Raw genomic sequence first — 16276 nt, forward strand, 5'->3', positions numbered from 1 at the left:
TATATACAGAAAATATTAAGCTAGCTCCTTTCTCTGATACAGTCCTCACCTTTCAAGTCAGCCTTCATTCCTCCTCCTGGAGAAAGTGTTTCCAAAAGCCATAGAAATGACTCAAAACACACCTAACTAGAAATTAGCCACATAGCATGACTCATCTTATACTGGTGGGACTGTCTGATGGCTGTGAGTACTGGACGCATAAGTCTTTGAGTCATCAATAAGAGCAAATACTAACAGGACTAACACTAGCAATTACAGCCATATGAAATTTTTATGAAGACAACTTTAAATTCTGTTTGATGCTACTGCAGAGAGAAGTGAAATCAGTGGAAAGTGAGCTGGCTTGAAAGCTCAGTGTAGAGAAACAACGTGAAATTAGGAAGAATAAACATCAGCCATTGCTACTAATAACAGTTAACGCTTGAAGCACAGTTAGAAAGTTAGCGGCAAGAGCACGGCCTACATTTTCAACTGAAAAGTGAGTTTGTGTCCCTTGTTTTCAGAGAGAGTTCATTTTTTCCAATGTTTTTTTCCTTGCTGCTAGTAGATTCACATGCACCCAGAGCCCTGTTTGTGTAAACATCCATCTCAAGAGTCAGTAGAGCATGCTGTGGCTCCTGTTCACAACACAGCTGCCTATGTGGAGAAACCAGACAGCTTAGTAAGGAGGAAAGGCTTGTGCATGTTTCTGTTTCAGCAGTCTCAACTTCAGAAGCTGAGATGCACACAGGCTCAGAAACCAGAAGTCTCTTCTTGGTCAGGTAGCATATAGGGCTTTCCATTCACTCATACAGATGCCTCCTAGGTTAATCTATTCCATTACAGTGCACCTCAAAGTCAATATCCATCACAGGGGTGACCTACTTGGGTACTGAGCTCATTGCTGTAATAAAAATGATAATGCTGATGCTTAGGAGAAGTGCTTAGAAGCGCTTGCACAAGCAGCAGCTCGCTACAAGTAGCCCCAAGTTCAGCTCCTAGCATGATTCTGCTCTGCTAACGTGATTAGGAAGAAGTTTTATGCCCAAAATCTGGCTAGGGCTGTTGTTTTAGTTTCAGGGAAATACCTACTAAATCCAAAGAGACTCAAATTCTGTAGTGACTAAAACCTTAATCCCCCTGAACTACTGACCTTAGCTCTAATCTCTGAGAAAAGGGGACAAGCACTGTATGCTAACAGGAGATTTGCTATAAGAGATTGACACGTATTTAACCCACATTTGCCTGCTTTCACACCTGTGTTGGTTCGGTCTTTGCAGGATGGCCAATTTGATGAATGTATGGAATATATTCACGTTGGATCTGACAAGAAGCAATTCACTATTTTCCACACGTGTAACTATTTTTTTTTTGTTTGTTTGTTTCAGGAAACCATGTATATGCCATAAACTTATTAGTGATACTGCAAACAGCGGCTGCAGTAAGATGAGCCAATTTTATGACTACTTTAGTCTAATGCAAGATATTCAGATATAAAAGAAGTGCAATACTGTATTATATCTATGTATTAAAAGACATTATAAATCATGAAGCTTTGTGGGCCGTATTTGCTGGTACGTTCCAGCTGCTCTTTGTGGCTCTGAAACCAAGATGTACCTGCGCGTAGGCTGGCTTTGCCCCAGCACCTCACTCACCTCCCTGTGCTCACCAGCCCGTGCCACGTGCTCTGCTGCCTGCAATCCTCACGCTGGCCTCACGCACTGCACAAGCTACCTTTCTTCCAGCCGAATTATAAACCAGCCATCTGCCACCTTACTGGCTGCGACCTGTAAAGCCCATCTTCCAGATGGCTTGCAACAGTGCTGACCGGCGTGCCTGAGGTCAGTGGAAAGACAATGCAGGTGCACATGCTCCCACCCGAGCGCCTCGGAGCACTGTGGGAATGTTTTAGGCTCCTCAGCATTATTATTCTGTGCTTCAGAGCCCTATAGTTATTACTGAACCAAGGATGGCTTGGGCTCGATGGGGCCTTAAAGATTATTCAGCCCCAACCCTTGCCGTGGGCAGGGCTGCCCCGGGCCCCATCCAACCTGGCCTTGAGCGCCTCCAGGGATGGGGCACCACAGCTTCTCTGGGCAGCTGTGCCAGCGCCTCACCGCCCTCTGAGGAAAGAATTTTCCCCTGTCGCCTCACCTACATCAGGCCCCCGCCACGAGAGGCTCCGAGCTCTCACTCCGGTACCCCGCAGCGCCCTGCCCCGACCTGCCTTCCCTCAACGTCCGGTCCGCCCCGCGCAGGCGCACCGCTCTCCGGCCCTCCGCTGCCCTGCCCCGCTCCCCTTTCCCTCCGCCCGTCGGTAGCCGCGCCCGGCCCGGACGGCGTCGCCTCTCGCTGGCCGTTCGCTGCGCTCCCCGGAAGCGGTAATGCTCCGCCGGTGATCCAGGAAGCGGATGAGCCCGCACGCCTTCCCCTCCGGAGCGGAGCGGCGCGGCGGGGAAGGGGCGCGGGGGCCGCGAGCAGGCCCGGCGGAGGCGCGGCCCGTGGCAGCCCCCCCGGCGGCGGCGGCAGCGGCGTTTCCATGGCGCCGGGCGGGCGGGGGAGTCGGGGCTGAGGGCCCCGCCCGCTCATGGACCCCGCCGCGGCGGCGGCCGGCGAGGAGGAGGGCGGGGAGAAGCCGCCGGTGATCTACACCATGGAGAACAAGCCCATCGTCACCTGTGAGTGCGGCCGGGCGGGGAGGGCAGAGGGGCGGCGGCCTCCCGACGGAGGCACCCCGCAGCTTTGTGTGCGGAAAACGGCACTGGGGAGCGGGTCGGTGGCCGCTCTGCCGCCCCTCGTCGTGGCCCTGCGTTCCTTGGGTGTGTTATGGGGTAGCGGTGAATAAGGAACGTGGCTCGAGGGGCAGCAGGTGCTTAGGGTGCAAACGTGGCAATAAAACTTATGCCCCGAACTTCTTGTCGGTGTAGTGCTGCTGAGGGTGAGGCGGAAGGCGTGCCTCTGTGGTGAGGAGGGGTCGCTGCTGGTGGGTTCCCGCTGACGTTATAATTGAATCCCTAACTATTGTGCTTTAGCTCTGTCTCTAAAAGGCAGTGTGTGTGTTTAACGAGCCACGTCCTGCGGTTCCAGTGATGGATTAGTTCCCTCAGGTGTAAGGCGTGACGTGTGGACGCTGGCCCTGATGGCAAACAGGAGCTCTTGTGTTCTTGCAGGTGTAGAGCATGGCACACAGAGTTTGCTTAAACACGTGAACTATAGCTGTAGTGCTGCTTATGGGTGGGGGTCAGCCACAGAGTTCTGTGTGCTTTAACACACAGATTCATCTGTGATATCAAAAAACAACAATTAGAGTCACAGAATATCCTGAGTTGGAAGGGACCTATAAGGACCATCAAGTCCAACTCAGGGTTCCATATGGGGCCACCCCAAATCCAAACCCTATGCCTGATAGCACTGTCCAAATGCTCCCAGAACTCCAGCACTGGGGGCCGTGCCCACAGCCCTGTGCATCCCGTTCCATGCCCACCGCCCTGTGGTGCAGCCCCTTTCCCTGCCCCCCAGCTGCCCCTCCCCTGGCACAGCTCCATGCCGTTCCCTCGGGCCCTGTCGCTGTCACACAGAGCAGAGCTCAGCGCTGCCCCTCCGCTCCCTGTGAGGAGCTGCAGCCACCATCAGGCCTCCCCTCAGCTCCTCTGCTCTGGGCTGAGCACACCGAGGGGCCCCAGCTGCTTTGCATGTGACTATTTGCACTTTATCAGTAAAGCCGTGGTCATACTTTATGTGCTTGCAGAATAAAAACTGTTCCACGTTTGTGTATTGTCTTAGTACAGAGTCAGCATCTGTTGTATTTCCTGACTAATGATTTATGTCTTAGACTGATATTGATATTCAAATGTAAACTCCTAACTACATAATTACAGAATAATGTTTGTAAATATATATATAATTATCTCCAGACTCTTTTATAACTATACTCTTCTTAAACTTTTTAATTGATCTCAGATGCAGCTCCTAAACAGAAATCAGTGATATCTTTATTGAATATTCTATCCTTGCCTATTTCAAGACACCTTTGAAATCCATTTTGGGTCTAAAGACAGAAAAATGAACATACTAGAAACACATGAGGGATATCATTGACTGTGCAGTCTACTGTAGGGCTTCTGTTTTTGCAGGGGTTGTTGTAGTCAGTCTCCAGAGGCCCCTTCCAACCCATATGGTTCTGTGATCCCCATTGGTGTCACAGTACTATTCAGGATGAGGTGAAGCGTTCTTTAGGTTTGCTGGTTTTGTATTGTATCCAGAACTGGCGTGTGTATATATGAGGGAGAGGAGGTGGGATACGTATCAGTCTTTACTGTTCGTGTATGATTGGGATATGTAAAGTAGCTTTCAGTTTGCTTAAGTACGTGCAGCTTTACCTCAGGCTCTCTGGTCTCTTTGTACAAGGAAACTCAAAATTCCAAATGATAGTTTGGAATCAGTTTTCAATCAATCCCAGGTACCTGATTTTAAAAATAATTACTTCATATAGCGAGTGTATTTTGTATTTGCAAAATGTTTTAGACTCATCACCATGCAGCATGATGGCAGCATATCTACAAGTGAGATACAAGGTAAACACTAAGCATCATTTGTGTGCTTTGCTGCTGGACTACAGGAGCTGTGAGCAACCACGACAGCAGTATGGCACTAAAACTTTTCTGATGTGAATTGGAATTGGCTATCCGAGAAAACTGAATTCAAAAGATAAAGCTAGTTGAGTAAAAGCACTTAGAGATGACGTCTCTGGTGAAGTTGTCTGGGATAAATGTCCTACCCAGCAGATGTATGTGAAGGGGAACGGAACTGCAAGGAGATACAAGGACAGGCGGTGGAGTCTCCTCTGGAGACTATTCAAGGTCTTCCTGGATGCTGTCCCATGTGGCATACTGTAGGGAACCTACTTTCAGAGAGGAGTGGACCTGATGGTCTCCAGAGGTCCCTTCCAACCCCTTTGATTCGGTGATTCTGTGACCAGCTTTTGTTTATGTGAAGATAATAGAGGCTGCGTGTCAGAACCTAAATATTTATTTCCCTTTGCTACAAGATTGTGAAATGCTCCTGTTGACTTTCAGAGTTTATTTCTGGTAATTAAGAACGGAGGAGAAAAGTTTGGTTCTTTTGGTACGAACCCTGTTTTCCCAACGCAGTACATGTAGTATTTTGCAAACAAGCGTTTTTACCTACTTGAAATACATTTGAGCATATTTTCAAAGGAGTGCTTCTGTGGAGAAAAGAAATGGGAGAGTTGTTCTTCCAAAGCTATGTGTTTGTCTCTGTTGTGCAAGTAATCAGTTTCCAATTTGATCCAATCCTGAATGTAGCACTGTGGTTATGTACGCTTCGGCCTATCGAATAAAAATGGCAGCTCCTATGTGGCTTGTATAATTGCTGTCTATGGCAAATGCAGTTTTTAACACTGCTCTTGTCATGTAGCTAACTACAACTCTGAAGAGAGTTTCTGTAGGCGAGCAGATAACCGTATTATGTAAGAATGGAAAAGGTAGTATATTCACAGACTGATGCTGGTCCTCTCTTGTTTGTTTGGTTTATTCCACCTTTCCTCAAAATGGCAGCATCCCATGTAGTATGAAGTCATTCTCCTCAGTTAGGCCTGAGTGCCATGATGATTCCTTTCCGGAGTAGTTTGAAGCATGTTTGTGTACTGTCAGTCTTAAACCCAGTGGGGACTTTCGCATATCCAGCTGTGGATATTCTCACTGTGATACGTCACATTGCAAGCCCTCACCAGTCAGCCTCTAGCTTTTCCTCACTGCTGAGATACTATTTTTAGCATTGTCAATTGTTTTTTATTCGAAGAGGCAGGTTGAGCCTCAGACATCTTGGACTTCGGTATCTTCCTCGCAGTGCTGACTTGGCATAATCTTTAAGCAAAGTAGATTGCTTTCTTAGCAAACCTGAACAATGCTGCTTGCGTTTCTTGGGTCGTATTTTAAATTTAATTTGAGAAGGTCTTTGGAACAGTAATATAATGTTCATTCAAATGCATGCCAAGTGTTCTGATTAAAGAACTTGTCCTTATGTAGCTGGTTTATACTTTGTGTTGTTATCCACATAAAGAGCAAGTTGAAGGCTGTAGACCATCTTGCTGAATGAAGTAATGTAATAGTTTTCTCAGAGCTTTTCTGCCAAGCTGTTCTTTTGCAGCTATTGTCAAGTAGTTGTTGAATGCTCCTTATCAACGTGTAGTATCTGTTTATGTATAAAACTGTGTATAATTTGTTCTCGCTGTCACTGCTTGTAATAGAAAGAACTTCCTATCTCTCTTGGGAGAATAGGTTGCATCGCTTTCATCTGATCTGTGTTCAGTATGTGCTGTGGTACAGCAAGAGGAAGAGTATTGTAGGCCTGAGAATGGGAAATGTCTGCAAATATCTACTGGAACAGCAAAAATAGAAAGGAATAATGAAAGCAAAAGGGATGTTTGGAGGGTTGTAATTCTTTTATGTGTGAGAAGGAGTGTTTGCAGTTAAGGATACTATCGTGGAATTGGAAGAGCTTGATTCAAACGATCTTGTATCACTAGTAGGTAGAGGTCTTAAAATGTGCCAAACAAGAAGTGGCATGTAGCCTAATTGATCAGTGATTTGCTGCTGGGGAGACCCTTTAAACAATTACATCCTGCAGAAGCGTGTTCTGTCTGTTTGCAAACAGGCTTCCTGTCTGCTCTGTAAGTTGTTACCATTGAGGAGGTGGTCTGATATTATTCTGTACTTATATCTAATGACCTTTATAATGAGAAGAGGCAGCATTTTCTTGTTAGTGTTAACTCCTATCTTATAAACATAGCGGTGCAGCACTAAGATGGAAAAACTTACTACAAGAGATTTCTTCTACGAGTTACAAGTGAATTAGGTTCGGTTTTTATATAGCAAATAAGATGTCTTGTGTTTTAGCTTTCAGTTCTCTTTGGGAAATGAATCCAGGTTGGGAGCAGGAGGACCTTCTTAAAAACAAAAGCAAAACAACAAAACCCCCAAACAAACAACAGACAGAACCTTCCACGACTTTAGATTGATACGTTTATAACAGGCCGGTGAACTGTGGAAAAAAAAAAACCATAGCAGGACATTTTACCAATTTAATAATAAATGAGATCAGAAAGATTAGTGTGGAACAATATTGGAGAATAAAAGCTAAACAAACCCACTAAAGCATAGTCCTGACCCTAATAGAATGTTTTGGGTTGGAAGGGACCTTTAAGACCATCCAGTTCCAACCCCCTGCTGTAGGCAGGGACACCTCCCTCTAGATCCAAAGCCCCATTCAGCCTTGCCTTGAGTGCTTCCAGGGAGGGGGCATCTACAACTCATCTGATGTTCGTCCTGTGTCAGTTTTGTGCTAGTGTTGCCTGCTGATAGCTTCATTTTCAGTGTTTGATGAAATGGCTCAAACTTGCTGATGACAGTAGATATAGGGTCTAGTTGAGCAGGACCTGAAATGCTGCAATCCTTTGGGTGTTTGTAATACTCAGTGGTTGTGTTTGGTCCGTGTTCAAAAGATAAGCTGATGTGGCTTGCATTGGAGATCTGTTCTCCTTTTTCCTCTGATCATTGAGGATAGTCTTGCATGGATCACAAATAAGGTCTTTCTTCAGCTGACAATGCGATGTGGTTGTCTGTAATAGGAGGGCACTTCAATACATATTACCATTTAGTACCTTTTCTGCATTATGGAAATGATCTTTTTACTCAAGATGTTGCATTCTCAGACATTCTGGGGTGCAAACTGGATTTTTAGGTGCAGTTCAGAAGAGCACTTTGCTGTGCTCCAGAGGCAATATCTGTCGTTCTCCTTTCTTTGTGTCAGGCTCCAAGCTTCCCAGGCTATCACTTTGATGTGGTCAGTGTGCTGTTGCTAAATCACTGAGCCGTATTTCACTTTCTATGGGCAGTAATGAGTTGCAAATCAATAAACAGTTTTTTATGGCCCTTCTTATGGTGATGTTGTAACTTAGTATGAGATAGCATTAAGCAGTATAGCCAACGCTTGTTTCAGTATTCATTTCACAATTTGTTTATAGTATTAAAGATTTCGTGTGCTACACTTAACTCAAACAGAGCAGGAGAAAGTGCAGAGTCAAGAGTGAAGTGCTTGTTCTGTAACTTTCTGGAGACTTCAGGCTAAAGCAGTAATCACAGAGTGACTATTGGTTTATTTTTAAGCAATTTTAGGTAATGGTGTCACTGAACACCAGCTGTTTTGGTCAGATGTTAGAGCACCTGGGTTTACTTGTTCTGGTGTTTAATCAAACTTGTTTGTTTAGTGTGTGATTATTGCACCATGCTGGTGGCTGATGGTCAAAGTGGTATATTTGAGAAAACTATGAAAAGATGGGTGGACTGTAAAAGGATTCCCAACCTAATTCCCAACCAAAGGAGGGCCACAAAGATGTTCAGAGGGCTGGAACATTTCCCCTGTCAAGACAGGCTGAGGGAGCTGGGCTTGTTCAGCTTGGAGAAGGCTGCAAGGTGACCTCATTGCAGCCTTCCAGTATTTAAAAGGGTATTAAAATGAAGAGGAATCAACTTTTTACAAAGGTAGGCAATGATAGGACAAGGGGCAGTGGTTTTAAGCTCAGAGAGCTAAGGTTTAGGTTGGATGCCAGGGGGAGGCTCGTTACTTTAATTGTGGTGAGATGCTGGTACAGGCTGCCCAGAGAGACTGTACGTGTCCCATCCCTGGAGGTGTTCAGGGCCATGTTGGATGGGACCATGGGCAACCTAGTCTAGTACCAGATCTGAAGGTTGGTGGCCCTGCCTGTGGCAGGGGGGTTGGAACTTGATCCTTGGGGTCCCCTCCAGCCCAAGCCATTCTTTGATTCTGTGATTCTAATTGAAGTTTAATAAGCTCCTATTAGAAGCAATTCCTTGTTACGTGCTTAATGGGAGGGAAAAGAGAGCATGTCAGGTTCTTCTCCAGCTTCAGCTCTCTCTTCTGCAGAAAGGCAAGAAAATCCTTTGTTCAGGTTGGTCTGTACAACAGCATGTGATTATAAAGAGGAAACAAGTGGAAAACTGCCAGGAAAGAGCCAACTTGCTGTATGCCTGTTTAACGTGGTAATTGGAAAGCATAACTCTTCAGCTCCAGGGATCCTGGGTAGGGCGTGGGGGAAGGAGAGTGAGAACGTGGAGCTTTTGGAGGAAGGAAAAAAGATTTTAAGAAAAAATTAATTTGCAGTCTCAAAAAAGGGAAGATAAAGCCAAAAGGAGCAGAAGAGAAGAGAAGCCACAGAGAAGAGAGCAATAGCTGAGATAAGTTCAGGGCAGGATGCATATGAGAGATAGCATAAACGATATCACAGCTAGTATGGGCCAGCTCATTTTCCCAACATCAGAATGCACGTGTGTCATAATAGGTAACTCTTATCAAATGCTATGAAATATATATTTATGGCCTTACTCCTTTTCTCATTGGAATGTGTTTATTTGACAGAAGTGACGTGTACTATTTTCTCTTTCATCGTGATGGACTGTTGAGGCATTATACCATGTCTAGTACGGTTGACTGCTCAGTTTGGTTTCAGGCATGTCTGACAAAGTACCCTGTTCCAGAGTTCACCATCTCTTTGCTCAAAAGTGCTGATGAGAGTCAGAATTTAAGAGAACTTAACATTAAAGCTGTTTCCTCCTTGTATCATCCCTGCAATTGAAGGAAATGAGCAGAATTTTAAAATCAGTGTTGGGTTGCTGATAGTATTTTTTCTTGCACAGTGGCCCTGTGTAGACTTACTTTGTATGTAAGCAGCTGCTCTAGTGGTGTTGGCAGTTAATGCAGTTGTTACAGCCAAAGTGATTCAAACATAACCTCAGGCCTGGGTATCCTTACAGGCCCAGCTCCAGGGGCCTGGCACTTGATCTTTCTGAAGTGGCAGTAAGTTGCCTTGTACTAGCAGTAGCCATGTGAAAAACTGCAGAAGGAAGGAAGTTATAATAGCGTACGCATTATGTGCCTTGTTGGGATGTTGTATTAGGTTGTTGTGCTAGACTCAAGTGTCCACACAGCAAATAAAAATACAACTTTTTAATTGAAGCAAACTGGAGTGTAGTTTCTTAATACGATTATTTATTTATTTACTTATTGTGATTTGCACATAATGAAGTATTTTCTTTCATGTTTAGGTGCTGGAGATCAGAACTTATTTACTTCCCTCTATCCTATACTTTCTCAGCAGCTTCCAAGAGAACCCATGGAATGGAGGAGGTAAATTTGCATTCGGTTCTGTAGTACTTTTTCAGTATGTTACTAAACTTGCACATAGTGCTGTGGGAAGCTTTTACCGTAAAGTGAGTCATATGTGGCACCTGCCTTAATTAATCAAGGTAAATGCTCAGAATGCTCATTTCTGCACTTCAGCTGTGTTGAAATTTACCTGGAGGAAAATAATAGTAGTGCTGTGTTTCTTATTGTTGTTACTGTTGCTTTGGTACGTGCCTTGATGTGCTTTGGCAGTTTTGAAAGGGATGTGCTTCTCTTATTCATGACAATATAGGTAGCATTTTAGATGAATCTTCCTGCAGAATCCTTGGTATGGCCCACTGTGTGTTCTGGTGGAGGAAAATATTTTGGGAATTTTCTTATTTAGAATTTTCTACTTTTGGAGGTCTTGGAAGTATAGAAAATCTTTTAACGAAAGCTGAAGAGCTTCTAGCTGCTGTTCTTGCAAAAAGGAGCATCTATAATAACACTTCAAGTGATACCATATTTTAGCTAACTGTATGTAAACTACTGCAAGCCTAGTTCTTGAGTTTCCAGTACCCAGAGCTTTTCAGTTTATTCAACAAAATCCATTTTCATTTTTGGGTTCTGCTACATGTCTCGGTTGCTAATTTCGGTTTTTGAATTTTTCAGGTCTTATGGCCGTGCTCCAAAGATGATTCATCTAGAATCAAACTTTGTTCAGTTTAAAGAGGAGCTGCTACCCAAAGAGGGGAATAAGGCTCTTCTGACTTTTCCCTTTCTTCATATTTATTGGACAGAATGTTGTGTAAGTATTAGGAAAACAAAATTGAATTGCTTTGACTTTCAACTTGCCTTCTCTGTTGTTGGTTTTTTTTTCCTTGCTTTTTGTGTTTGTTTGCTTGAACAGTTAAATTTGCAATGCATAAACATGTGTACCCAGTAAGTCAGAAACTTGTCAACTTAAGTATTATTATTGTTATAAGTGGTGTTTGTAATGTTGCTTGACACTAAGGACAGGCTTTTGAATAGATGCTTTTTAAGCATTCTGTCATTAAAAAACCCAAAGTCTAAAAGTGTTATTGCAGTAGCACAGTGCATTTGCTACATGATACAGAAATGTGACCAGATTATTTTGGTTATGATCTATTCATGAGGTTAAATCTTAAAAAGAATGCATATTTTTATTTCATCCTCTGCATATGTCAGCTGTTAGTATGCATCAGTGGTCTAAACTGGTGTATTGGGTTCAGATGGAAAAGTTTTAGTAGCAGTGGGCTGAAGTGAGCAGAGCCCAGCAGCTGCCCAGTGTCAGAGCAGAGCTAGCTCCAGCTGCTCTAAAAGGGAACATTGCTGGGTAGAGCTGAGCTGTGAGCATCACTGGGTGTGCTCTGGGAGAGTAGATGTAAGGAAGGGAAGAACTGCCCAACAGCAGCTGGGAGAGAGGGGTGAGAATTGTGAGAGCAGAGCCCTGCAGGCACCAAGTTCAGTGCAGAATGAGGGCAGGAGGTGCTCCAGGCATGAAGCAGAAGCTCCCTGCAGCCCAGGAGAGACCCATGGAGGAGCAGGCTGTAAAACCACCACAACTGGATAACATTTGGAAGGTCTTAATTCTGTTTCTCTGAAGTTCATTGCTTAGAGACTGCATTTCTAATTCATAATAGAGACCAATTGGAGGACAGAGGTAACTTCTGCTTTTTGACCTAACAGGTATAAGAGCTATCTAATGCATCTGTTTGGAAACAACCAAAAAAATGCCAAACAAGCTTCAGTGGTTTTGTTTAAGATTTGAGCAATGTTAGAAGGTGCAAATGCCACGCTTCTGTTATTATGCAAGAATATAACAGTTCAGCTTTTTGGTGTCAAGCATACTAATGTTGTAAAGTTTAAGAATATAATCTAGAGGATTAACTGAGGTCTGATTGGTACAGTGATTAGTACAAGGTTGCCAAGAATTATACCAAGTACTCTCGATCAATTACTAGAAACAAATGAAATTCAAAGACCAGAAGTCTTACCATTCCTTGGCTCATTTGGATTCTCCCAATGAGTAAATTTATTGTCACTAATTCTTTTTGTTAAGCCTTTATATTTTAGTTCTGTTGGAACAAAAGTACAAAAGTTGCCTTTTGAAATTGTTTAGAATGACTGTTTGCTTTGGTGATTCACCACTTCTCGCCTCAGGACACGGAAGTGTACAAAACTACAGTCAAGGATGACATCACCAAGTGGCAGAACGTTCTCAAGGCTCACAACTCGGTGGACTGGCTAATTGTGGTAGTTGAGAGTGATGCCAAGAAAAAGAATAAAACAAATATCCTTCCCCGAACTTCTATAGTAGATAAAATAAGAAATGACTTCTGTAATAAACAAAGCGACAGGTATGGTATCTTTTACTTGCAAACTTCTAAACCCTTGGCTAGTGCGTGCGGACTTATCTTACCTTCCCTATGTAACAGGTTCCTTGCTTTATATAGGATCTTCTCTGACATCCAGCATCCAAAACTATAAAAGGAGGAGTTTATTTTCAATTCCTCGTGGATTAGTGGTGTCTTTGAAATGTCTTGAGAGTATTTCAAGTACACCTAAATCTTGATTGAAGGGGAAAATTGCATGCTAATATCAGTTTTCTGAACTTAGGTGCAGAAATGTTATCAGAACTACAAGTGGTGCTAGTGTGGTGTGAGGGGAAGATGAAGCTGGTGTTTTTAACTTTTTTTTTTCCCCATTGAACTCTACTTTTCACTTAATAAATCACCTTTCCAGTATGAAATAATTGACGTAAAAACAGCTGAAGAAACTGAAGTTATTCCAAGGAAAATAACAATGAAAAAAGTTATGAAACTGTTTCTGCTGTCATTAAAGCCAACAAAATACAGGGATCTTAATTTGAAAGTAACTTCAAAAGTCTTCTTCCTTATTCTGCAGCATTGCATAGAATATATAATATATTTGCATTTTGTTTTAATCTCAAGAGTTAACTTTACATAGGAGATTACCCCCTAATGGGTGATAGTTTAAAGGCATAGATGAAAGCACTCATTGTACCTTAATGTGAGCTGCCAGTGACCAACTGACATGTCAGCATGTTATGACATTGGCAGCAATTTATTTGTACCCACTTAATGTTAGGGATATTGCAGGACTGTTTGGGCAAATAGTCTGGGCAACTCTTAAACATTTTGCTTTTATTATCTCATGGCAAACTGATTAAACTAGGAAGTTAGGAAACATTACTTTTCTAATAAGAAATGGTGTTCAGTTTAAATAAGAGATTTTTCTGCCTTTAAAGATGTCTGTACTTTTTTGACTCTTGTTAGATTATGGTATAAAAACTGAAGAAGTAAATAAGTAAGGCTTATTTATTTGTGAATTACTGTGATTTGCTAAATAGTTACTAAAAAACCACCACAACAACAACACAACAACCCCTTCCCCCCAAAAAAAAAACACAGCAGTGACAGTTCTAGAACATGACATTTGTAAAACAAATTGACATCGTGCAAGAACATACTTTTATGTCTAACAAATCTCTGTCCTGCAGAATATTTGTCAGGAGTTACTGTAATTGTTCTATCAATCATATTTGTAGGCAGGCTTTTTTCTTGGTTTGCTATAACATTATTACTCATCACAGAATCGTAGGGGTTGGAAGGGACCTCCAGAGATCAAGTCCAACTCCCCTGCCAAAGCAGGTTCCTTACACCAGGTTGCGCAGGTAGGCGTCCAGGCAGGTCTTGAATATCCCCAGAGAAGGACACTCCACCACCTCCCTGGGCAGCCTGTTCCAGTGCTCCGTCACCCTCACCGTCAAAAAGCTCTTGCGCACATTCGTGTGGAACTTCCTATGCTCCAGTTTCTGGATGCTCTAGTTTCTCATGTACAAGTAGTTGGAATAATGTACCCATTATTTGATTTTTATTGAAAAGAAAACAAAAAAACTAAAGCTTCAAATACGACTCGCTTTGTAAAAAACTCTTAAGCGTTTTCTGTAAACTATATAGCAGCCTTAAACATACATGGGAAAGTTTAAGAGACAAAGAAAAGACCAAACCATACTGCCCCCTTTCCTTCTCTCCCCCCAGACTTTTTTTCTTTGATGAGTGTTAAATTAAAAGCTAAATTTTATTCACTGTGAACATGTCAGATGTGCACTCTATTACAGCTATGCATGTATATGTGAAATATTTATTTTAATTTCCCCCAAAATAATTTTTATCTATCTTTTTGCAGATGTGTGGTACTTTCAGACCCTTTGAAAGACTCTTCCCGTTCTCAGGAATCTTGGAATGCCTTCCTGACCAAACTCAGGACATTGCTTCTCATGTCATTTACCAAGAACTTAGGCAAGTTTGAAGATGACATGAGAACATTGAGAGAAAAAAGGACTGAACCAGGATGGAGCTTTTGCGAGTATTTCATGGTCCAGGTAAGAATCTTTGTCCTTTTTTCTCCTTTTCTTTAATAGAAAAAAATTACTTTGAGTTTTAGTTCTAATAATGACTTGTCTTTCTGGTATTTTTAATCCTCTGTGTGTTCTTTGAGGCAGGAGGGGAAAGGGTAGATGAAGATTGATATAAAAGCAGTATTTTCACATTGGCAAGCCTGAAGAGGTTGTGCACGCAAGCCTACTGCAAAGTGTATGAATGTCAAGTGTAACAAACACCAAATCCATCTAGAAAATATTGTGAATTTTGGATAAATGTCCTATTACTGTGGTTGTACAAAGACATTCAAACTTGTAATTGGCATTTAATGCCAATATCACTATGATTGCTTTGCTTTGTTTATTAACAGTATGTGTGGAGAAGCATCTGTTTTGAGTAAGGCCCATTAGAGAATGCTCAATTCCAGTTTTTGTATTTCTAAGTATGTCTGCTTTAGCTGATATAGAGAAAAACAAAAATATCTTATTCAGTAGAACTAACGTCTTTATTCTTTTTAGTTCTCCAGTCATTGTATAATTCCCTTTTCTACATTAATTTCACATCATCCTCATGTCTCCTCTGAGTTTGTCTGCTACCACTTTGTTGTGATATATCTACTTCTCCGACTCTTTCTAACTATAGTTTTTGGTCTCTTCTATGTGTACTGAAGAACCGTTACTGATACTACGGTAGTGTTTTCATGGTGTAAATATGAGACATTATTACTGTTATGGGAGATGACTATTTAGTAGATTTTCTTTGAAACTTGAGCTTTCAGTAGATGGATGAACAGTATGTTACAGTGAATCAGAATTTGGATGCACAGTAGGATGAACTGGTGTAGCTGTATGTTTCTGGTTTTATTGTTAGCATCATTGTGCTATAAGGAAAGGGTGCAACCACTACAGTGGCAGATTTTCCTTCTGTATGTGATTACTGGAAGGAGAAAAATGTTGGAATTAGTACTTCCTGGAGCTCTGTGTGTGTGTAGAGGCAACTTATAATACCAAACATAAATAGTATCCATAATGTGCTCATTGTCTTGCTTGTGTGTCAAAAGGAAGAACTGGCCTTCGTCTTTGAGATGCTGCAGCAGTTTGAGGATGCACTAGTGCAGTATGATGAACTGGATGCCTTGTTTTCTCAGTATGTTGTGAACTTTGGGGCTGGTGGTAAGTGTCTTCAAATGGTAAATATTATCCTTATTCATTTATATGCTATGCTTCACCAAAAGACAATGATGCCTTGGGTACTATACGTGTACTTGGAAGAAAGAGATGGTACGTTGCAGTGGAGGTCTGCTAGGCAGTTGTGCCCTTGTCACAATCTCAGTGTATCCTCTTAGTTCTTGCCTTTAAGACTCAGAAATGAAAAACAGTTTTTAATGAAAACCTGCATTTTGCTTTTATCCAGTGATTGTTATAAACAGTGCTCCGAGCCTCTGTGATTACCTAAGTTTCAGTCTGGCTGGGATGCAGCTGCTGTTTTCACAGCTCATTTCTGAGTTAGTTATTAAAGAGCTTCTAGAACAATCGCATCCAGTTTTGTTTCAAATTACACAAGATATTTCCATTCACTTTTGTGGTGATTACCAAATATGCAGTTAACCTGCACTGCAGAAGATAAAACCTTCTTTTCAAAAACAATTACTGTAGAGGAAGTACCAGATA

The 16276-nt window shown here is 42.4% G+C and overlaps 1 protein-coding gene across 1 annotated transcript in view; it reads left to right on the top strand.

Annotated features, from left to right (window-relative positions):
- Positions 1 to 2440: 2440 nt before the first annotated feature.
- TRAPPC10 (trafficking protein particle complex subunit 10) overlaps positions 2441 to 16276 on the top strand; it is a 38914-nt gene continuing 25078 nt past the window's right edge. Inside the window, exons 1-6 of the mRNA XM_072356254.1 lie at positions 2441 to 2657; positions 10122 to 10203; positions 10852 to 10987; positions 12364 to 12560; positions 14413 to 14608; positions 15667 to 15778. Coding sequence (XP_072212355.1) covers positions 2567 to 2657; positions 10122 to 10203; positions 10852 to 10987; positions 12364 to 12560; positions 14413 to 14608; positions 15667 to 15778 — 814 coding nt within the window. The 5' untranslated portion in view covers positions 2441 to 2566. The remainder of the gene's footprint in view (positions 2658 to 10121; positions 10204 to 10851; positions 10988 to 12363; positions 12561 to 14412; positions 14609 to 15666; positions 15779 to 16276) is intronic.

This window comes from Excalfactoria chinensis, chromosome 1 (assembly GCF_039878825.1).
Source record: "Excalfactoria chinensis isolate bCotChi1 chromosome 1, bCotChi1.hap2, whole genome shotgun sequence".
NCBI classification, from domain to species: Eukaryota; Metazoa; Chordata; class Aves; order Galliformes; family Phasianidae; genus Excalfactoria; species Excalfactoria chinensis.